Source organism: Cnephaeus nilssonii (genome assembly GCF_951640355.1).
Source record: "Cnephaeus nilssonii genome assembly, chromosome: 20".
NCBI classification, from domain to species: Eukaryota; Metazoa; Chordata; class Mammalia; order Chiroptera; family Vespertilionidae; genus Cnephaeus; species Cnephaeus nilssonii.
In genome coordinates this window covers 43,614,234-43,637,710 of record NC_137091.1, presented here as the reverse complement: position 1 = coordinate 43,637,710, position 23,477 = coordinate 43,614,234, and the positions used below count along the sequence as shown (strand labels likewise).

The 23,477-nt window shown below is 54.9% G+C and overlaps 2 protein-coding genes across 2 annotated transcripts; both read right to left on the bottom strand.

Moving 5' to 3' along the window:
• Window positions 1–611: 611 nt before the first annotated feature.
• LOC307092537 (forkhead box protein M1-like) lies at window positions 612–2,168 on the bottom strand (the record flags this gene model as incomplete). The annotated part of the gene is made up of 3 exons (XM_079759806.1): window positions 2,053–2,168; window positions 1,251–1,805; window positions 612–628 (listed from the first exon to the last, which is right to left on the bottom strand). The coding sequence occupies exons 1-3, from the start codon at window positions 2,123–2,125 to the stop codon at window positions 612–614; spliced, it is 645 nt and encodes a 214-aa protein (XP_079615932.1). The 5' UTR covers window positions 2,126–2,168.
• Window positions 2,169–5,973: 3,805 nt separating this feature from the next.
• On the bottom strand, window positions 5,974–10,338 carry SELENOW (selenoprotein W). Its single transcript, XM_079800798.1, has 6 exons — window positions 10,241–10,338; window positions 8,618–8,642; window positions 8,461–8,514; window positions 8,218–8,292; window positions 8,011–8,107; window positions 5,974–6,366 (listed from the first exon to the last, which is right to left on the bottom strand). The coding sequence occupies exons 1-6, from the start codon at window positions 10,285–10,287 to the stop codon at window positions 6,359–6,361; spliced, it is 306 nt and encodes a 101-aa protein (XP_079656924.1). The 5' UTR covers window positions 10,288–10,338; the 3' UTR covers window positions 5,974–6,358.
• Between the last annotated feature and the right edge of the window lie 13,139 nt (window positions 10,339–23,477).

The following is a 23,477-nucleotide window of genomic DNA, read 5'->3' as shown; positions in this document are numbered from 1 at the left end:
GGGGATGGCAGTTGGGAGGGACCAGGCCTGCTAGGGAGGGCAGTTGGGGGAAACCAGGTCTGCAGGGGAGGGCAGTTGGGGAGAACCAGGCCTGCAGGGGAGGGCAGTTGGGAGGGACAAGCCTGCAGGGGAGAGCAGTGTGGGGGAACCAGGCCTGCAAGGGAGGCAGTTGAGGGCAACCAGACCTGCAGGGGAGGGCAGTTAGGGGCAATCAGGCTGGCAGGGGAGCAGTTAGGCATTGATCAGGCTGGCAGGGGAGTGGTTAGGGGGTGTTCAGGCTGGCAGGCAGAGCGGTTAGGGGCAATCAGGTAGGCAGGCAGGCAAGTGGTTGGGAGCCAGCAGTCCTGGATTGTGAGAGGGCAGTCAGACATCCCTTGAGGGGTCCCAGATTGAAAAGGGTGCAGGCTGGGTTGAGGGACTCTGCCCGGTGCACAAATTTTGTGCACCTGGCCTCTAATAGATAATAATAAAATGTCTTTTCATCTCTTAAAAAAAAAAAAAAAAAGACAACCTTTCTATGTGAAAGAGGCCAGACACAAAAGTCGGCATACTTATGATTCCATTTCTGTGTAATCTGCAGAACAGACAATTCTGTAGAGATGAAATGTGGATCAGCGATAGCCAGAGCCTGGGAGGAGGGGAGAATTGGGAGTGACAGTCTAATGGGTTAAAGGTTTCTTTTAGGAGTGATGGAAGATTCTAGAGCTAGAAAGGGGCGATAGTTACAAAAACACTGGGAGTGGGCTAAGTGTACTAATCACACCCTTTAAGGGGGTTCCAATGTAAGTCTCATGTTAGATGTGTTTTCCCTCGATAAAATAAAATGGCAGGAGGACAGCACCCAAGGGGCGTGTGCTTGCAAGGTAGCCCTCCCCCCTGCTTCACATACACATGTGATGCCTAGAGCTGCCATGGCCACCTTGGACCAGGAGGCAAATGCCAAGCAGATGGAAGCCCCTGCAAGCTACAGGAAGGTGAGAGAATGAGAAGACAGAAAAATTCTAAAATTTTGATTACACTGTTGAGCTGACTACCGACCTGGAGATTTTTTTAAATATATTTTTATTGACCTCAGAGAGGAAGGGAGAGGGAGAGAAAGATAGAAACATCAATGATGACAGATAATCATTGGTGCCTCCTGCATGCCTCCTCCTGGAGATCAAGCCTGCAACCTGGGCATGTGCCCTTGACCATAATCGAACCTGGGACCCTTCCATCCACAGGCTGATGCTCTATCCACTGAGCCAAACCAGTTAGGGCTCCTCCCATCTCTTGCTTGATGCTGCAGGAGCCCAGGCCATCAGAACTCATCTTTCCAAGCCACTGGATGTCGGTCAGGCTGGTGTTAAGAGCGCAGCCAGCTGCCTCACCACCAGCACAGTTCTCCCATCGCTGCCCGAGACGGGTGCCAGGTGGTCTAGGAAGATTCACATCCGTGGCTGCAGGTTTTGGTCCCAGGGTCTTGGTGATCCCTTCTGTCCTCTTGGAATCATTGCTGGTTTGGGCTTGAGGTTGGGGTTCTGGAGGGTGAGTGGGGGCTCCCCCACAGCTAATGAGGATGGATTTGTTGGGCCCATTGCTGCCACTCTCCTTGCCTTTGGCGGTCAATGCTGTGATGATGCTCTGAATATTGGCATTGTTGGGGATGGCCACCGCTTGGGTGTTGGGCATAGTGGGGTGGTTAATAATCTTGATCCCAACCGGAAACTTGCAAGAGGTGGACTCTGCCACCTCACTGGAGGCCTGTGCTTCACCAGGCTCTTGTTGGGCAGGGGCCCTTCTAGGCTCCTCCTCTGATGTTTCACCTGGGGCATTTTTGTTTTGTTTTGTTTTGTTTTAAATATATTTTATTGATTTTTTACAGAGAGGAAGGGAGAGAGAACAGAGAGAAACATCAATGATGAGAGAGAAACATCGACCAGCTGCCTCCTGCACACCCCCCACCGGGGATGTGCCCGCAACCAAGGTACATGCCCTTGACCGGAATCGAACCTGGGACCTTTCAGTCCCCAGGACTATGCTCTATCCACTGAGCCACACCGGTTTCGGCACCTGGGGCATTTTGGACAGGTAAGGGCAGCCTCCGTCTTTTGAGAATCAGTGGCCGATGGGGGCTGGTTTTCATTATGAATCTATGTTTTCACTCTCCATTGAGAATCACAAGAATGGACCCTCCCGACTGCAGTCGCTGTCGCCACCAGGCTGTGGCTCCTAGGGCGGGTTCCGCTCAAGCTAGGCCTGCTGGATTCCCAGCAGTGCGGGAGGGGTGGGGAATCCCGGGTATCCTGGGAGGGGAGGGGGGCCCGGGCCAGGGGCCAGGGGCCAGGGGTGGGGTCGGGCACCGGAGCTTTTCTCTCTCATCCTTGATGTTTCTATCTCTCTCCCCCTCTCCCTTCCTCTCTGAAATCAGTAAGAATATATATTTTTTTAAAAAAAATAAAAACCATTCTTGCCTCCTCCCACGACCACATCAAAATTACAACTAAATTGCCGAAACCGGTTTGGCTCAGTGGATAGAGCGTCGGCCTGCGGACTGAAAGGTCCCAGGTTCGATTCCGGGCAGGGACATGTACCTTGGTTGCAGGCACATCCCCAGTGGGTGGTGTGCAAGAGGCAGCTGATAGATGTTTCTCTCTCATCGATGTTTCTAGCTCTCTATCTCTCTCCCTTCCTCTCTGTAAAAAATCAATAAAATATATATTTTTTAAAATTACAACTAAATTCACAGAACAATCACCCTGGAGAACCATCTGGAAAGCAGCTGAACAGAACGTCTATAACTAAGGATAGACCTGAAACAGGCCGGTCCCACACCCAGGTATGTTGGTTAAGACTCCGGAAGGATATATTGGCTGCAGAGGTACCCCAAAGAGCGAGGGGTCCCAAAGGCATTGAAGGCAACGTCTCCCATTTTGCACATGGCCTTGGCCACGCCCGGCCCCAGGGTGAGGTAGCCTTGATCCCACACCCTCATTCCCTTGCTTCTTCCCGCCACCAAATCTTCACCCAGAGAGGCGAGTTCACTCATCTGAGGTCTCACGGCCAGCAAGGAGTGAAATAATTTGAGAAGAGAGGTGTATTTTTCCCTCTTCCTTATTTTTTTGAAAAGCATCATGTCACCAAGCCAAAGGTGGTGACTTCTTTGACTATGCTCAATCTCAATCCCTGGGGATGCACTGGGACCCTGTGTGGCTTCCTGGTGATTGGAGGTGATCCGAGAAGATGCAGTTCACAAGTTGGCCACATGGTGGCACTGTTCGAAAAGAATTCCCTGTGTGACCAGGTTCAGGCAGTAAGTGAAGTTCTCGGTGAATTTTCTTAGCCTGAAGGTGTGAATTGGGTGAGCCAAAATAGGATCAATTATAGCACTTTCTCTTTCTCCTCCATACGAATAAGGTAAATTAAAAATAATGGTAGCTGTTTCTAAGGCTCTCTTCTCCTTCCTGAACACAGGATTTGATACAAATAAAATTTTAGATGTTTTAGTGATTTGAATGGATTTCTTCAGGATAGGTAGGTGCATTTAAGATATAAAAGGTGGTCCAGCAGGTGTGGCTCAGAGGTTGAGTGTCGACCTATGAACCAGGAGGTCATGGTTATGGTTTGATTCCTGGTCAGGGCACATGCCTGGGTTGCAGGCCCAATCCCCTGCAGGGTGAGGCGTGCAGAAGGCAGCCGGTCAATGATTCTCTCTCATCATTGATGTTTCTCTCTCTCTCTCTCTCCCTTCCTCTCTAAAATCAATAAAAATATTTTTTAAATGGATTACACCTTCCCTGGTAGAGAAATATCAGAATGGAATTCTAAAAATATTAACTGGCTGAGGTATGTTTGAGCAAAGCAGGAAAAGGTGGCCAGACTCCCATGGCTCTCACAGTCTTGCCACAATAAAATATTAGTAAGTGGCTGGTGGGGCTCAATTGGTTGGGCGTCATGTCATGCACCAAAAGGTTGCTGGTTCGATTCCCGGTCAGGGCAGATGCCTGGGTTTTGGACTTGATCCCTGATAGGAGATGTACAGGATGCAGCTGATGGATGTTCCATTCTCACATAGATGTTTCTCTCTCTCCCTCTCCCCTCCTCTCTAAAAATCAATTAAAATATATTTTATATATAATTGATTTTAATTGAAATTAATATTGATTTTTAATATATATTTTAATTGTTATATATATAGGCCTGTGAGATTTCCAGTCCAGACTATCAACGTGGTAGCTGGTGTTACCTTAGATGACTCTGACTTGGTGATGGAGGGCACCTGAGTGTTGGGTGGTGGGAATGGATCTGGTGTTAGGCTGGTGGGGTCAGACCGGACCTGGGTTCAGCAGCCTCGGTAACTGAGCTCTGGCTGGGAAAGAATTCAGAGCTGATTCGCAAACTATTAGAGGACATTTATTTGGAAAATCACAGAGGTGGAAGGAGTAATTCATAGAAGAAATGGGCTCAGGAAACCAGTTATAAAGGTGAAGGGCCCTTGGAGCTTGGGAGGAGGAAGGTAATAGTAAGGCCCCTGGCGGGATGGGGGGGCGGGGCGTGAAGGTGTGCTCGCAGGAAGGAGCACCCCCTGGGTCCTAAGGGTTTTAAGGGTGGAGATTTGGGGGGAGGTCCCAGGGGAGATCTCAATAGCTTATTCAGCAGCTTTCCAGGTGTGTCCTCTCAGGGTTGGGGTCTCCACTGACTGATTGGTCGGCCAGGGCAGGGTCATTATCCAATGCAGCTGGCCCTGAGGGCAGCTGTGGCCGTGGCTGTGTCTAGTTTTGCTGCTTTTCTGGGCCTGGAGCTGAAATGCAACTGAGGCCTGGATGTTGTCTCCAGGGACGAAAGGCAGGCGGTCCAAACCACATGACCAGCGATGTGCTAGGGGAGGACAGGTCATTCCGGGGGTGAGGTCCCATCCACAATTGTCCGTTGCTAGGCACCCAGGACTTTCCACCCTGGCCCATCATCCTTGCTCTGCTCATGTCTAACTGCCTACCACACAGCACCCCATCCTCAGAGCACCCCATCCTCCGCATGACCGGCCCAGCAGCTGCCCCAGGACAGTGATGTGATGCGATGGCTGATGACGCAGGTCCTCAAGCTGCATCCATGGACCACATGCCCTGATCCTGCTCAAGGGGACGGTCAAACCCAAGCAAGGCCTAACCTAGCCGTCAAGGTCCAAGGCCTCTTCCAGGATCCAGGTCCCTGGACTTTGGATTCAACCACGTGACTTGCAGGTGGAAGGCTGTTGGGCGTGTTCCCACATTGATAGACGCACAACGTGGGAACACGCCCCACCACGCCTGGTGGCCCCAGGGGCCTGGGCAGAGCTGCGGGGCTGGTCTCTAGCCCGGGATTCTCCCAGCACCTCCTGCCACGTTCTGTTCAAGGAATCCCCACCCTGATCTCTCATTATGGGACCAATAAGCTCCCCCACCTCCAACCCCCCCCCCCACCACCACCACCGAATTCACATATTGAAGCCCTAACTGCCAAGAACTGTGTGGAGATGGGGTCTTTAAAGAGGCTGTTAAAGTGGGTCCTTCTCCAATCTGATGGGTCTTGGAAAGGAAATTTGGACACACGGTACACATGCAGAGATCATGTGAGGACACGGCCAGAAGGTGACCGTTTGCAGGACAGAGGCCTCAGAAGCAGAGCAGTGGACACCTTGACGTCAGCCTTCCAGCCTCCGGACGGTGAGGAAGTTGTTGGGGCTGCCTGGTCTGTTGCCATGGAAACCCTGGCAAACAAACACTAGTGTTTGAGACTTTGGGTCACTGGCATGACTTATTTGGAGAAAGGATTTGGGAGTCAGTGGCATTTAAATTCCTGTCCAGGCTGCTGCAAAAGCTCAGAGCTGCTCTGAAGTGCGTATTAATGAGCAAGGCGCCTGGATCCTGAGCCCTCGATACCTGGGGGCTACTTCCCTGGAACAGAGACGGAGGGGGGTTTCCCGGAGTAAAACGGACACGCAGGGACACAGGCACGTCTGCTAAACTCATTCAATATTTATTGAACTGTGAACGTTGCAAACACGGCTGAAACCGGATCCCACTCTTGGCTCCTCCTTGGGAAAGAAAGCTGCAGCTGGACCGGCCCAAATACCAGAGGGGGACAGGGAGACCCGGGGAGTGCAGGCAGGGAGACGGCGGAAGTGGGGCGACAGGGCCAGTGTGCAACGCTAGATTCCAGGGAGACACACACATGCGCGCATACACACACACACACACACACACACACACACACACACACACAGGCAAAGACCAGGGCGCTGTCTGCCCGGCAGCCGCGGAACATCAGGAAAAGACCGGCGTCTGGAGACATTTCAGTCCATCCCATCATGAAGCGTCTGCCGAGAGGGGCTGGGCCCAGGTCACGGGGCTGTGAGAGAGAAGAGGTGGGGAGGTCAGCTTGCAGGGAGAGGCCAGGTTGGGACCCATAATAAGGGAAGAGCGATGAGAGGGAGACGGAGAAAATCCGGCACAAGGAGAGTGGGCCGGCCACGAGGGCACGTTCTAAGCCACAAGGCAAGGTGGGCCCAGACTTCTCATTGGAGTTTCCTGAGGAACTCTCGGGAGGCAAGCGGAGGGCCCGCTGTGGAAGGTCTGGTGGGCGACCCCCAGCAGCCTTCTAGAAAGCCCCACACACTCCTCCCCCATCTCCTCCCTTAAGGCAGTTTCCAGAGAAACAGCACAACTGAAACTGGTTTCCTTGACCCCGCCCCCAACCAGCCCACTGCGCTCAGACCTCCTCCCCAGTCACCTGATTAGGTAGGGCCCCCCTGCCCCAAGACAGGCTCACTGCAGTCTCCCCGGAATGCCTGCCTGGTGCCCTGGTTTACCTGGCGCCCGGGGCCACACCGGCTCAGCTGTGCTAGCAATGTGATTGGTGCGGGGGCCCTGACCTCCGGAGGGGCGGGACACTAAGGCCAGCCAGGCGGACTCCGCTATGTCTGTGTGACTGGCCCCCAAGGATCAGGTGCCCTCCCCTGGCTGCAGTACTGCGTGCCTGTGGCCACACACCTCTGCTGGGAGGACTAAGTGTCGTCCGCCTGACCTCGCTGGGGGCTCACGCCTGGTCCCTCCTCGTCCCTCCTGGACCGGCCCCCCCACCTCTTCCCTGGGCTGACAGCCTCTATCCCTCCCTGTAATGAACCGTAATCAGCTTCGCCCAGTTCTGAGTCCTAGCAAATCGCCACGCCTGAGGCTGGTCTGGGGACCCCTTGCACTCACAAACCACCAAACAAGAATCACTCTCTCCCTCTCCCCTTTCTTTACGTCAATCCCGTGGTTGCTGAAATCGCATGGACGGGCCTCTCTGGGATCCGAGGGAACCTGGCTGACACAGCACCGCCTTTGAGTTACTGACAGTTTGGAAGCGACAAATGCTGTGGTTACACAATGGGAGGCCTCCACTCGAGTCCTTACGGATTCCAGTCCCATGTGGTGGCACCCGTCCCTCTCCTGACGGCCACAGCCCACACCGACTCCGCTCCGGCAGCTGTGAAAGGACCCAGCTCTGGGTTGTTTTTTAATCAGGGGAGACTCCCTTCATTTCAGAGCCACACAGGGCGTGACCTTTGCACTTTGGCATCGCACTAACTGAAACGTCCATGTCCACCTCCACTTTGGTGACCTCACTCTGTCCCAGCAGAGCTAAGATCAGACCTCGGGCTGAAGCGCCTGGCACAGGTCCTGAGCCCACAGTGCACTGGGGTGGGGGGCTCAGCGCCGGACACCGGGTGGGGGGCCTGGCACCCGAGTTTGGAGGGTGGCAGAAATGCCTCCGGGCTCTCCAGGGCTCCAGACGGGGCCTGTCCTAGAGGAGGTGGGCTGGGGCTTGTCTGGAACCTATTGGCTTGGAAATCGGAAATCAGGCTCAGAGGTGCTGAAAGGCAGTGGTATGGCCGAGAACAGCGTGCAAATGGCCGCTGGGCCGGAGCGCACTGGGCGGGAGGCAGCACCGGGGGTGGGGGCACATTAGGAACTAGGGGTCCACTCTAGGGTCTAGGAGCGGCCCCCTCACCTCCGCCTTCAGGGCACATTGCCTGAGCCAAGGCGGCTTTGATGGCGGCCACCAGCTTCAGAAACTTGCTCTCTGTGTCCACGTAGCCATCGCCTCCCTGGGGTGGAAGGAAGGGGAGAGGGGTGAGCCGGGACCAAGACACCAAGCCCACCCCCAACCCCCAGCCCAAAAATGAGGCAGGATGGACAGACAGACAGACAGACATACCTTCTTAGAGTGAACCAACTTCCCTGCTACCATGACTTCAAAGAACCCGGTGACCTGGGGAGTCCCCTCGCCGCACTGGGGGGAGATGTGGGAGGGGCTGAGACACCCCCCTGGGGACACCGGACCCTTCCCAGGGGTGACGAGCCTGGTGGAGGCTGGGTTGTCCCTGCCACCCCCTGACATCAGGGCTGAGGGGCAGACAGCTGACCCACGTGTGCGTCCTTCCCCTGCCCCAAGACTCACAATGTCCAGGCGTCCGGGGAACTCATCTTCCAACTTCTTCTTGAGTTGAAGATACTGTAGGGGGAGGGGTCACAATAGGGGTCAATGGGGCCACTCCCCCCCAGCCCTCCTCCCTGCCCCCCCCCCCCCCCCCCCCCGCAATCAGGCACCAGCTTACCTTGGGCTTGTAGCCTCAGGCACCACTGGTGGGAGAGAGTCCGATCCGGTAGAGAGGGAGAAGGCAGGAATCCAGGGAGAGGCAGGGGTGGGGGGAGATGGGAGGGTAACAGACACCCGAAAGAGACAAAGGACACACAGAGAGGGTTGGGGAGCGGCACAGAGATGGGGAGGCAGGGACACCCACACAAAGGGCACCCACAGAGCCAGGGAGACAAGAGACAGAGGCGCCGGAAAAGGGGGCGACAAGACCACAAGCACGAGGGGGAAGGGGAGGGCGGGAGGAACAGGGGAGAGCTGGGTTAGGGTGAGAACTGCAGAAACGGCCCCCCAGCCCCCCAGCCCATCCCACACAGCGCCCCAGCCAGCCGCCCCTCCCCCCCCCCAGGCCTCCCAGCTGAGGAGAAACCTAAGCCTCTGCTGCGGGCTATTTCAGGACCGGGGCCTGGGGCTCAGCCTGTGCTGGGTCTCTCTCTCCGTTTCCCAGAACAACGCTCCGTTAGAGATTTCTAACACTGAGATCGGATCCTCTCCAAACCCCGGCTTCCTGGGCCGTGCGGGCAAGTGGTTAGAGCATCAGCCCGCGCACAGAAGGGTCCCGGGTTCGATTCCCTGTCGAGGGCAATTCCGGCTCAAGGGCACACACCTGGGTCGCAGGTTCTATCCAGGCCCTGGGGGGGGGGGGGGGGGTAAGGGGGGGTGAGGGGTGGGGGGTGGGGTGGGGGCGTGTGGGAGGCAAACAATTGAGGTGTCTTGCTCACATCCCTTTTTCTCTCTGCCCCACTCTCCCTCCCTTCCAATCTCTAAAAATCAATGGAAAAAAATATCCTTGGGTGAGGATTAACAACACACAAGAGAAACAGAAATACACGTGGGCTGTCCCGGTGGGCAGATCTCGGACAGGCCGGCCAGCGGACCCAGATGCCCGTTACCCCTGGGACCTGCCGCCCCACTCGCAGCCTCAGTTTCCCCTCCGGTAAAACGGAGCTGAAGTTCCCCACCCTCAAGAGGTTTCTGGGCGGGGAAAGTCTCAGATGGTGCATTTACTCCGAGCCCCGGGGCGGGTGCCGGTGGGTGCCTGCCCGCGGGGGCCCCCGCTCCAGCGGGAACTGGACAGACCGACACCCACACGCGGCTCCACCCCGGGGGCCCAGTGCGACCAGCTCTCTCCCCCTCTGCGGGCGGGGAAACTGAGGCCAGAAAAGATCCACCCATCGTATTCATTCCTTTCCAAACCTACGCGGAACCTTCTCGAACCTTCTCAACCCTCCGCCCCCACCCCAAGGCTGGTCCTGGTGCCGGGGGAGGGGACACCTGAGCTCTGACGGAGACGGGGGGTGGGCGCTCCCTTCACCAACCTGACTCCACCGCCCCCCAAACGGACTGCCGAGTCCGAGGGTCCCGATGGCCACGCGGCGCCTCAGGCCAGCCTTTGCCGCCGGAGCCGGGCAGACGGTGACAAGCCCGAGGGGCAAGGCCCTCGTTCCCCGCCCCCGCCCCCCGCGCGCACCCCACCCGCGCGGCCCGGCCCTGGGGGAGGGGCCCGCGATCCGCCCCGGCGCCCCCAGCGCCGGCTCCTTGGGGCCGAGGCGGGACCCGGGCGGGGGCCGGGCGACGCGCTCACCAGTAAACGACTCTGACGGCCAGAGCGGCGGCCCGGGAGCGCTGCATCGCGGGCGACGCCACCTCCGGGCGCGGACTCGGGGTGTGCGCCCGAGAGGACCCGCGCCGCCTGGCCCTGCCCGCGGCCCCGGCGCGAACCAACGCGGAGGGGGGGGGAGTAAGGGGGTGATGCCCGCAGCGGGAGGACGGGCCCCTGCGCCCGCCGCTCTGAGCCCCTCGCTCAACCTCCCTCCCACCCGACCCCCTGGTGGGCCGGGGAGCGTCGGACTCTGGGGTTCCCGGGAGCAGCCCTGCGCGACCCTCCAGGGTCCCCCCCTCGGGGTCTGAGTGGTTCGTCCCGGGGCGGGGCTCCGGGCCAACCGCTCCCGCTGCGAAGGGAGCCGCTGAGAAGCGGGGCTGACTCACCCCTGGGCTGGGAGGGGTTGGATTTTCATTTTTAATTTTTATTCATTGGTCTGAGGGAGAGAGCGAGGGAGCATCGCTTTGTCCCGCTTATGAATGCACCCATTGGCTGATGCTTGTAGGTGCCCTGACCGGGGATTGAACCCATGACCTTGGCGTGTATGGATGACCTCTAACCCACTGAGCCCTTGGGAGGGTGGGCTCTTCGGCGCCTCTCTTCCCGGGAGCCGGCCAGCCCCGCTCCGGGGTGACACCTGGTCCCCGTGGCACCCCCTCTTTCTGTGCCTCCAGCTCCCAGGCGAGGGGTTCCTGGGAAGTGGCGGCAGCTGAATGAAGGGGTTCGTGCGGGGACGCCTCTCTCTGAGCCTCAGTTTCCCCACCTGGAAGAGGGGCCGTGATTGCCTGCAGGGACTATACAGCCGACCTCCCCGCAGTCCCAGTTCTGGGGATACAGAGCCGACAAAGTAGACACCGTCCCCGCCCTGGGAGCGGTGTGGCCCGTGGCGAGAAGGAGAGAGAAAACCTGAAAATGGCACTTTTCTCCCGGGGTTGGGGTTGACAGAGACGCGGGAAGAACTGGAACCGTGTCGGGCGCCTGGGGACAGCTCCGCAGAGACGGGCTTCGCTGGGAGGCCTGCCCGCCCCCGTTTCCGCCTGCGCCCCCCTCCCCCCCCCCCCCCCCCCCCCCCCCCGTCCTCACCTGCTCTGACCCTCGCCTCCCAGGGCAGGTGGCAGACCCGTTTCCAGTGCTACCCACCCCCTCTGTTGCTGTGTGACCTCTGACCCTGGTGGCCTTGGAAAGAGGTGCCGGGCCTGCTGGCTGCCCTCCGTGTCCTGGGCTCGGTCTCCTCCCGTGGCTTCGGGGGCCCTCCCCTCAGAACAAAGCCCCAAACCTGAACACCGTCCGCCCCTGCCTGGTGGCACCGGTCCCTTCTTGCTCCTTCTCTCAGGGCCCAAGCCACACGGAAACCCCGCGGCCTCACCAGGGACCTCGCCCATTTTCCTGTCTCCGGGCCTTTGCACACGCTGTTCCCTATCCTCTCCCGTTTGGTTCTTGCTCATCCCCCAAGTCATCGGCTCCGACATATTGTGGGGAAAACCTTGTCTTCGGTGGGAAACTATGCCTTGTCTACACGGAGTGGCCGGATTATTATGACCGCCCCATCCGTACTTCGTTGGGCCACCTTTTTGCCTTCAATACTGCGGCGATTCTTCTTGGCATTGACTCCATGAGATGTTGAAAGGTGATGCGAGGAATCTGACACCATGCCTGATGAATAGCACTGTCCAGTTCTGAGAGATCTGATGGTTGTGGGACCAGCTGCCTGATGGCTCTTTTAACTTCGTCCCACAAATGCTCAGTTGGATTGAGATCTGGTGATTGTGGGGGCCACCTAAGCAAGGTAAAGTCTCCCTCATGTTCTTGAAACCACTCCTGCTCAATACGAGCACCGTGGCATGGCACACTGTCTTGTTGGAAGAAGCCATCTCCATTGGGATACGCCATCAACATGATGGGATGAACTTGATCAGCAACGATACCTAGGTATGTTGTGCTATTCAGACGTTGCTCCACAGGAATTAAAGGGCCCAAATCATGCCAGGAAAACATGCCCCAAACCATAACACCGCCCCCACCAGCTTGAAGGGTTGTACTCATGCATGTGGGATGCATGCTTTCATGCTATTTCCGCGAAATTCTCCCTCTGCCATCTGCATGATGCCACTGGAAACGTGATTCATCGGACCACGTGACTTTTTTCCAATGCTCGACTGTCCTATCCTTGTGTTCCTGTGCGAATTGGCGACGTTTTATCTTAGTAACTGCAGACAGCAAAGGTGTTCGAACAGGCCTTCGGCTTCCATGTCCCATACGATTCAGTGTACGGCTAATGTGCCTACAAACGTCAGGTGGTCAGAATAATCTGGCCACTCCGTGTATAGCACATCTGTATCTGTTTGCCAGGGCTGTGCTCACAAAGTACTATAAACTGAGTGGCCTAAACCACCGAAATTTATGAAAGAAACTTGTGCTGAAGCATGCTTCCTTTTTATTTTTTTTAAAATTGATTTTTAGGGAGGCGGGGAGAGAGAGAAACATCGATGTGAGAGTGAAACATCCATCGGCCACCTCTGGCGTACCTGCCACCCGGGACTGAGCCCGAAACCCAGGCATGCGCCCCGACTGAGAACTGAACCGGCAACCTTTCGGGTCACAGGACAGGGCCCAACCAGCTGGGCCACACCGGCCGGGGCTAACCCACAGAAGTTGATATCACAGTTGCAGAGTCCTGAACCCCAAGATCAAGGTTCCTTCGGCAGGCTGTGAGAGGAGTCTTCTCCACGCTTCTCCCCCAGCTCCTGGTGTTTTGCTGGGAATCTTGTTCCTTGGCGGGTGGAGGCGTCACACCAATCTCTCACTTCATCTTCACACATGTGGTCACTGTGTCCAAAGTCCACTTTTTAAAAAATATATTTTTTATTGATTTCAGAGAGAAAGGGAGAGGAAGAGGGAGAGAGAGAGAGAGAGAGAGAGAGAAGCATCAATGATGAGAGAGAATCATTGATCTGCTGCCTCCTGCATGCCCCCTACTGGGGATGGAGCCCGCAACCCGGGCTTGTGCCCTTGACCGGAATCGAACCTGGGAACCTGAGACCCTTCAGTCCACAGACTGACGCTCTACCCACTGAGCCAAACCAGCCAGGGCCAAAGTTCCACATTTTATAAGGACATGAGTCCTGTCAGACTTGGGCCCACCCTTCCCCAGTAGAACCTCGTCTTAACTTATTCCATCTGCAACGACCCTATTTCCAAACAAGGCCACATTCTGAGGTCCTGGGGGCTAGGACTTGAACATGTGAATTCTGGGTTGGACACAGCCCAACCCATGACATCGTTCAGAGGTACCTGGTTCTATGGCACCTGTCCCACAGCTCCGTCCCTTGTAGCTAAGCGATGGCAGTGCAAAATAATTCTTCTCTACAGACACGCAAATGAACCGTCTGTCGGGGAGACAACCCTTTCTCCGTCTTAGTCCACTGGAGCTGCTGTAACAAAACAAACCCCAGGCTGGGAGACTCGTGAAAACCAGAAAGCGATTTCTCCCAGCTCTGGAGGCTGGACGCCCAGGACCAAGGTGCCAGGCCACATGAGGGTGTGGGGCTCTCTACGTGCTGAGTCCTCCAAGGGCGGGGGTGGGGTGGGGTGAGGGATCAGCCTGGGGCCCCCTGCCTGGCAGGTGTGCTCATTGACCTAAGAACCGGGAGGTCACAGTTTGAGTCCCAGTCAGGCCATATGCCCGGGTTGCGGGCTCGATGCCCAGTGGGGGGCGTGCAGGAGGCAGCCGATCTATGTTTCTCTTCCATCATTGATGTTTCTACCTCTCCCTCTCCCTTCCTCTCTGAAATCAATAAAAATAGATTTTTTAAAAATTGGGGACGCCCTAACTGGTTTGGCTCAGTGGATAGAGCGTCGGCCTGCAGACTGAAGGGTCCTGGGTTTGATTCCAGTCAAGGGCATGTGCCTTGGTTGCGGGCACATCCCCAGTAGGGGGTGTGCAGGAGGCAGCTGATCGATGTTTCCCTCTCATCAATGTTTCTCTCTCTCCCTCTCCCTTCCTCTCTGTAAAAAATCAATAAAATATATATTTTTTAAATTGGGTGCCTCTTTTCTTTTTTTTTCTTCTTTTTTATTGTTTAAAGTATTACATATGTCTCCTTTTTCCCCGATTGACCTCCCCCCTCCGCCACTCCCACCCTGAGGGCAAGCCCCCATCACCCTAGTGTCTGTGTCCATTGGTTAGGCCAGTGGTCGGCAAACTCATTAGTCAACAGAGCCAAATACCAGCAGTACAACGATTGAAATTTCTTTGGAGAGCCAAATTTTTTAAACTTAAACTTCTTCTAATGCCACTTCTTCAAAATAGACTCGCCCAGGCCGTGGTATTTTGTGGAAGAGCCACACTCAAGGGGCCAAAGAGCCGCATGTGGCTCTGGAGCCGCAGTTTGCCGACCACGGGGTTATGCTAATATGCATGCATACAAGTCCTTTGGTTGCTCTCTAACCGCCCTCCCCTGGGCCTCCTTTCCAAGCGCACTAATGCCATCCACCAGGCCTCTTCTCCTGACTGATCACCTCCCAAGGCCCCATGGCCTGACACCATCACCTTTGGAGGTTAGGACTCAACATATGGATTTGGGGGCACAAACCTTCAGACCACAAGACACCCCCCAAAATGTTTTCCCACCATTTGTTTCAATATTCTTTTTTTTTTTACTTTTTAAAAATACGTTTTTATTGAATTTTTAGAGATGAAGAGAGGAGGATAGAGAGATGGAAACATTGATGAGAGAGAAACATCCATCGGCTGCCTCCTGCACGCCCCCTACTGGGGATCCAGCCTGAGACCCCGGGGAACATGCCCTGACCGGGAATCGAACTGTGGACCTCTTGGTTCAGGGGTCGATGCTCAACCGCTGATCAATACCCTTGATCCACAAATATGCCGGTTCTTTGATCTCCCTTGAACGGATTGTAACACCTTACCTTTACCAATGTTTACTTTTAGATCTGTATGCATCGTGATTTTCCCTTTTTTCCCCAAAAAGTGTTTTGTAGCAAAACCATTACAAGCTGGGCCAGTGTCCCCTCTGGGCTCTCACATCACTGCCCCAGCCACGCTGGCCACTGGCCGTCACAGGTCACGGGCCGTCACAGGTCACGGGCCGTCACAGGTCACGGGCCGTCACAGGTCACGGGCCATCACAGGTCTGCGGCCCGGCTGACGTTCCCAGCACGTCCAGGCACTGGGCAGCGCTCAATGGGTGCTTTGTTGACCAGCTGAGAACTTGCCAGGGGCCTGGAGAGAAGAGGGGCACCTCTCCCAGCGCTGAGAACAAAGGGGTCTCTGTTGTCCAGGAGTGGGGAGGCTGGAGGCATCAGTGACGATCCTGGGTGGGTATCTCTCTCTCTCTCTCTCTCTCTCTCTCTCTCTCTCTCTCTCTCTCTCTCTCTCACACAAACACACACACACACACACACACACACACAGCCTTTTCCATTGGTTGTTAGAGAGCCAATGTGGAAGGGAGGGAGGGGGAGAGAGAAACATTGATGTGAGAGACACATTGATTGGCTGTCTCCCGCACACGCTCCGACCAGGGCCAGGGCCAGCACTCACCACCCGGGTACATGCCTTTGACCAGGAATCAAACTTGAGACACTTGGGTGCTCAGGCCGACACTCTCCCCACTGAGCGCCACCAGCAGGGCCTGCTGACTAGGATTTTTATGCGTTTAGCTGCCTCCCAGCCAGAATGCGCCCTCTGTGGTTTTCTGCTTTGTCCCCTCCCTGGAATGTGCCCAGCAGTTGCTGAGTGGCACACAGTAGACACTCAGGAAATATCTGTCATACAACTGCAACGTTAAGCAAATAGTCCCTGACATTAATTTTCACCAAAGCCATCTCTCAAACGACATGCCATGTATTTGAATGTTCACAAACCTTGGGAACAATTGAATCGTGTCAACCCCGCCTGTGAGACAGGAAAGCGACCTAAAGCATTTGTCAGCGCCAGGCGAATTCTTATCTTCCTCTGGCGATAAGCCTTATCTCTCCAGGAAAGCACCGAGTGAGAATGCCCGCAAGCTGGGGTGGAAGTGGGGGCTCCTTTCCTTCCGACTGCCCTGCTTCCTTAAAGGGAAAGGCATCTTTCTGATCGAAAAGGAGGGCTCACGGGCTCTCCGCGGGGGCAGATTTGTCCAAAGTCCCCCCCCCCCCCCCCCCAGTTCCCGCCAGGCCGCTCCGGTTTGCATGGGACACACTGTGCCCTGCCAGGGTGCATACCTGTGTGGGTGGCAGGAACCTGGTGTGAGCTACTCTGGTGAATACGGGACCTGCAGGAGCCAGGGCAGGTATCTGGGTGGAGCTACACCAAGGAATATGGCACCTGCAGGGCCCCAAAGCATACGGAGAGGGGGGGGGGGGGGGACCGGTGACATGGGCAGCTGCTCAGATGTCACCTCCTCAGGCCTTTCCAGTCAGTCCTTTCTTATTATTATTATTATTATTATTATTATTATTATTATTAAAATTTACTTGACCTGTTCTAGAACCTCAGAAAAAGAGAATCATACAGCCCGCACTCTTTATGGATGGGTGGGTGATGGGTGGATGGGTGGGTGGATGTGTTACCTACCGGGTGGGCCCAGGCCTGCAGTGAGTCTGCTTAGGGCCGGCCTGCAGTGTGTGGGTTCTTTTTGTTGTTGTTGTTCTTTTTTTTTTTTTAATATATTTTATTGATTTTTTTACAGAGAGGAAGAGAGAGGGATAGAGAGTTAGAAACATCGATGAGAGAGAAACATCGATCAGCCGCCTCCTGCACACCCCCTACTGGGGATGTGCCCGCAACCAAGGTACATGCCCTTGACCGGAATCGAACCTGGGACCTTTCAGTCCGCAGGCCGACGCTCTATCCACTGAGCCAAACCGGTTTCGGCTTGTTGTTCTTTTTTAAATATATTTTTATTGATTCCAGAGAGGAAGGGAGAGGACAGAGAGATAGGAACATTAATGATGAGAGAGAATTATTGATCGGCTGCTGCCTGCACGCCCCCCACTGGGGATCAAACCAGAAATCTGGGCATGTGCCCTTGACCAGAATGGAACCGGGGACCCTTCAGTCCACAGGCCAATGCTCTATCCACTGAGCCAAACCAGCTAGGGCGGTGTGTGGGTTCTTGACCTTGTGCGGGGAAAGATTTCACAGCAGGAGTCCAGGTGGTTGTGAGAGTGCGTTCATTAAAGCTGGGACAGCGACACAGGAAGGGCTTCGGGTAGAAGGAGCTACAGGAGACGGGGCTGTTTGCTCACTGGGGAGTCAGAGACAAGGGGGCCTGGGACAGGCCGTCGCTCCCTGGCTGCAAGTCTTTGGGGGCCCTGAGAGCTCGGCGGGAGAGGGCAGAGATCACAGCCGAGGGGGGAAGCCTGGGCACGCTCCAGAGGGAGGGCAGCGCTGGGTTCTTGGTCTGGAGGTTTCTCGCTCTCCTTTGAGGACAGGCATCCTAGGTTCTAGAACGGGCCAGGCTCATGTATGGTGAACCTGCATGATCCCGTTTCTCTGAGGTTCTAGAACAGGCTAAGCTCGTGTCCGGTGATCTAGGTCAGGATAGCTGTGGGGGAATTGACAGGGCGGATGAAATTGGAACCCCGGCAGGAACCTCCCAGGCCGGTTCCGTGTGGGCTCTCGGCGCCCCCTGGCGGCCACTCTCTCGCATCTGTCTCGCTTCCCCTTGAACTTGGGAGATCCAGCATTTGACCGTCCACAAAGGGACACTCAGAGAGAAGGGCTGTTAGTGTCCACGCAGGACCACAGGCGGCGCCACGAGACCGCTCCTGGCGTGGTCACCTGGGGTCCCCACCATGGTGCTCCCACCCCCTCATAACTCCCCCACTGCCCCAACCTCCAGCAGTTCAGTTCCCAGAAATTCACCCCCGACCCACCCTCCTCCCTCCTGGGGGTGCTTCCAGCCGCCCTGGTCCCCTCTCCCCACCTCTCTGGCCGCTTCCTCTGTGTCCCCTTTGCTGTCTCCCTCCATTCACTCAGTTCCCCTCATTCCTCCACCCCCTTAACTCGATCTCCCTTTCCCACCTCCCTCTTTAAAAAAAATTTTTTTAATTGATTTCAGAGAGGAAGGGAGAGGGAGAGAGAGATAGAAACATCAATGATGAGAGAGAATCATTGATTGGCTGCATCCTGCACACAATCCAGGCATGTGCCCTTGACTGGAATCGAACCCGGGACCTTTCAGTCTGCAGGCCGACGCTCTATCCACTGAGCCAAACCAGCTAGGGCTATATATATTTTTAAAGATCCAGAATCGGACCATTTCTCACCTCCACTGATTCCGCCCTGGCCCAGCACCATCACCGCCCCCCTCCACTGTTGCAATTGTTTTCTTGCTGTTATTCCTGCTTCATCTCTTGCCCCCACGATCTGTTTCCCACCTGCAGCCAGAGGGACTCTGTCTGGTCCCAGGTTGCATCATGGGCCTCATTCCCTCCTTGGCTGCAGGCACCCAGGTCCCCTTGCCCTGCCTGAGGTTCCCAACCCCAGGGCCTTGGCACGGAAAAGGCTTTCCCTGTGGTGTCCGTACGGCTGCCTCTCTTGTTTTATTCCAGTCTCTGCTCCAATGTCAGCTACCAGGAGAAGACTCAGAATTTTGGCTTGGTAGCTGGGTGGGTGAGGGCGTGGGGCCAAATGGCAGGGCTATTTTAAAGGGAGAATAGACGTGGCTTGGGTGGGACTCAGATCCCAACGAGCCACTCTCCTCGTCTGTGCTTCAGGTTCCTCAGCTGTAAAAAGAGGGTCACAATAGCATTGTCTCACTGGGACCAGAACAAGGACCGGGGACACAAACAGCTTTGTCCATTCGGAACAAGTATTGACGACTTAAATGACACATCATCAATCAAAGAAAGGGAGCCCTGGCTGGTCTGGCTCAGTGGATAGAGCATCGGCCTGCAGACCAGAGGGTCCCGGGTTCAGTTCTGGTCAAGGGCACATGCCCGGATTGCGAGCTTGGTCCCCAGTGGGAGGCGTGCAGGAGGCAGCCGATCAATGATTCTCTCTCATCATTGATGTTTCTATCTCTCTCTCCCTCTCCCTTGCTCTCTGAAAACAATAAAAATATGTTTTATAAATAAGTAAGTAAGTAAGTAAATAAATAAATAAATAAATAAATAAATAAATAAATAAAAGGGAGGGATCCGTGATGTTGCCGGGTTCTGGTCTGGGGACTTATGTGAGTGACATTCCAGAGTTGGGGTCGCAGGATGTTAGACCATCAGCTACCCCCGCCCCGAGCATGTTGGGCAGGAAAGGCACAGAGGGGTGGAGGCCTCGGCCATCCCTGTGTGCTCCTGCCTCGGTGGAAGGCTGGGCTCTCTAAGCGGGAGGAAGGAAGTCCTGGCTGGGCCCTGACTCTGGGCAAGTCTGTGTGGCTTTGGGTTAGTCCCTTGCCTTCTCTGAATCACCATCTCTTTTGTTGGCAAATCAACACAGCAAAAATGTCCACTTTTCACTCGGTTTTGTTTCATGCTCACCTCTTAGAATTTTAAAAACGATTTTCCTGCCCTAGCTGGTTTGGCTCAGTGGATAGAGCATCAGCCTGCAGACTGAAGGGTCCCAGGTTCGATTCCAGTCAAGGGCACATGCCCGGGTTGCGAGCTCAATCCCCAGTGGGGGTCGTGTGGGAAGCAGTCAATCAATGATTCTCTCTCATCATTGATGTTTCTAACTCTCTGTCCTTCTCCCTTCCTCTCAGAAATCAATAAAAAATAGCCTATCTAATAAAGAGGGAATATGCTCATTGACCATCACGCCCTCACAAAATGGCAACCCCATAGCCTATAAAGAGGGAATATGCTAATTGACTGTCACACCCTCAAAGATGAGGGCATCACCTTCCCCTGATTGCAGGGTGGACTCCCACCCCTGAGGGCTCCTGGACTGTGAGAGGGGGCAGGCCGGGCTGAGGGACCCCCCACTCCAGTGCATGAATTTTCATGGACTGGGCCTCTAGTGTATACATATATTTTTTTAATGATTTTCTTTAACATAAAAGTAGTTCATGCTTGTCACAGCAGGAATTGAAACCTACACAGAAACCACCCCAGGTGTTTCAAACAGGAAGATATTGACTACAGGGAACCGGGTGCTTACAGAACCCTGGGAGGTGGAGCAGTGGGCTCTGGGCCCGGCCTCAGGGATGATGCCCAGGATGACAGACAGCACAGAGCCCACGGACCAGGGGTGCTCCTGCCTCGGAGGCTGCCACTGGCCCCCCTGGTTCAAGACCATTGTCCTGGCTGTGACCTGGACCACTTCTGCCCTCCACCTCTCTGGAGGGACTGTAACTGCGGAGGTTGTTCTGCGTCCAGAATCCAGTGGCAAGAGGGTCTGGGAAAGGCAGTGGCTGCTCCAGCCTCGGCAGTGAGGCGGGTGGTGGAGGCCAGCCAAGCCCACTGTGTCCCCCAAAATAAAGAGCAGGGAGCCCTGGCTGGTGTGCTCAATGGTTAGAGCACTGTCCCGCACATGGAAGGGTCTCGGGTTTGATTCCCGGTCAAGGGCAAGTACCTGGGTTGCAGGTTGGATCCTGGCCCTGGGTTGGAGCACATGTGGGAGGCAACCCATCAATGTGTCTCTCTCACATTGGTGTTTCTCTCTCTCCTCACCTCCCTCCCTCCCTTCTCCACTCTCTAATGGGCCTGCGCTGGTTCCATTCCAGTCAAAGGCACATGCCCGGGTTGTGGGCTTAAGCCCCAGTAGGGGGCATGCAGGAGGCAGCCGATCCATGATTCTCTGTCATCATTGATGTTTCTCTCTCCCCCTCTACCTTCTTCTCTGAAATCAATAAAAATATATTTTAAGTCAATGGGACAATATCCTCCTGTGAGGATTAACAAAACAAAACAAAACAAGAACAGGGAGGAAGCCGAGACACAGAAAAGCAGATGTGAGGAAGAATATGTCAACAGATGGTCCTTGGCACCAGTTCAACACCAACAGGAATCCCCAGTTTGGGGTGCGGTGACAAAGGGAATTTTATTCCGTGCAAAACAGCTCACTGTGACACATGGGGGCAGCCCGGGCCCGGGCCCCTCTGGCGGGTCGGCTTTGCCCCTCCGGGTCTGCTCTGGTCTGAGCCGCTCGGCTTTGCGCTGCTGCACTTGTCCGCTCTGCTCCAGCGAAACACGGCCAGGGTTTCAGCTCAGCCAGGGAAACGTCTTCGGTCTCAGGTGGAAAGGGAAACTGTCCCAGAGCCCGCGGGGAGCTGGCTTACACAGAAGTTCCCAACCCTGGTCCCGGAGTAGTTTCTCCTCATGCAAATGAGGACTCCAAGTCCTTGCAGTTTGATTGGTCCAAAAAGCACTGTCCTGATTGGTCAGAATAGAGTTGCTGTGGCTGGTCGCCCTGCACAGCTCCGGATTGAATGGGGAAAGCCTCAATCCTATTGGTTGAAATAGGATTCCAGGAACTGCTTTATGGACCACAGGGCAGAAACACCGTGCGGGCAGGCAGTTCAGTGCAGAGCCAGGTAACTCAATGCGTGTCTCCCTGAAGTGCAAAGTACATGAGAGGCCTGTGTGGAAATGGCTGGTTCGGCTGTTTTGTTTGTTTTGTTTTGTTTTTTTGTTTTAATTTGAGCCCAGTTAGCCACCAGGAGTCCTTCTTAGTCGGTGTCTTCTTTCTCAGCGTTCACAGTAGCAATCCCCATCATTCCCCATCCAAGTGTGGCCCGCAGCCCCAGCGTGCATCCTCCCGGGCCTTCTCTGCCTGTGTGTTTATGACATTGTAAACTAGTCGGGGTCATATTGTGCCCTGTCCCCGTTTAACAGTTCTCTGGGACAGATCGTAAGTTTTCCCCCAGATCATTAAAAATCTTTCCAAAAGCTGATCTTCCCTAAGTGGTAGTGAAATACCCCAAGTGTGGACATCCCCCTTGTCAACGCCCATTTCTTATTGCTCTACATTGGGACTTTCTCTTTCTGACCTTCCAGATAGCACAGCACAGGCATCTTTGTGTACGTCGAGGAGTCTCTGTCCACATTTCAAATTCCTATATATTTTTTAAGTTTTCTCCATGATAGAAAAGGTGGAGACCCTGGGAAAAGCCACAGGAAGGAGAAAGCAGCCCCTAGGATCCCCAGAGACCGTGGGCAGGTCGGGCTGATGAGCCTGTGCGGACCTGTTTGTCCACAAAGCATCAGAACGTAAACAAGTCCGTTATTACGCGTGCGTCCTGCCCCTGGGTTAGCGGCCACAGAGTCTCCCTCCCTGGAAAGGCCGGGCTGCCTGAGTCCATGACCACATTTCCTTCCATTCTGCACCGCGCTCTGCGGGACCGGCCTCTGCATTATGCTTCCCCCCAAGTTTCCGGCCACTTCCTTCGGGCACGTTCCCAGGAGTGCAATCAGTGGGCCAAAAGGTAAAGTCTTTGTGAGGGGGCTTTGGCACAGATTGCAAGTTTCCATGCCTTTTTTTTTTAAAGCCATTTTTGTTTTTTCCCTAACATTGTTTTAATGGCAAACACTCATCTAGGATTTACCCTGTGCCAGGCCCCGTTCCAAGCACTTTCAGATACAGACTCACTTTGTCCTGGCGATAAACGAGTGAGGTGGGTAATATCATGATGTCCATTTTGCGAATAGGAACCCTGAAGCACAGAGAGGGTGAGTAACCTTCACAAGGTCACACAGTGGATATGCAACTGAGCTGGGATTTGAAATCGGTACGCTGGACCCCCAAACCCCAGCTCTTAACCATTCTAGGCTCCCGCCTACAGATGACCCCCATCCTCTGAAAGAGTCAAGTCGTCCTCATTCCGCGGGACAGATTACCCAGTTAGTGGGTAGACCTTCCCAGTTGTTTTATATCACAGAGGCAGGTCCAGGTTTTGTGGTGCCTGAAGCTTTCCAGTTTGGGGAACCCCTTTAGGAAAAGTTACAAATTCAACGAGAGATGCAGGGCCTTGGAAGGAACCAGTGCCAATAAGTAGCCAAAACAAGCTCCCTCGGCATCTCGCTCAAGCCCATGTGCCTGTCTCCCAAAGTTATTAGGGATGTTTTCAAACAGTAGTCAAGCTTTCCGTATACCCTCCCACCGAGACCCTACCATTCACATTTCACTGCACTCTGGTTTGTTTTTAAAAGTATTTTTATTGATTTCAGAGGAAACATCAATAATGAGAGAATCATCCATCAATTGGCCACTCCTACATTCCTCCCACTGGGGATCAAGCCCACAACCCGGGCATGTGCCCTGACCGGGAATCGA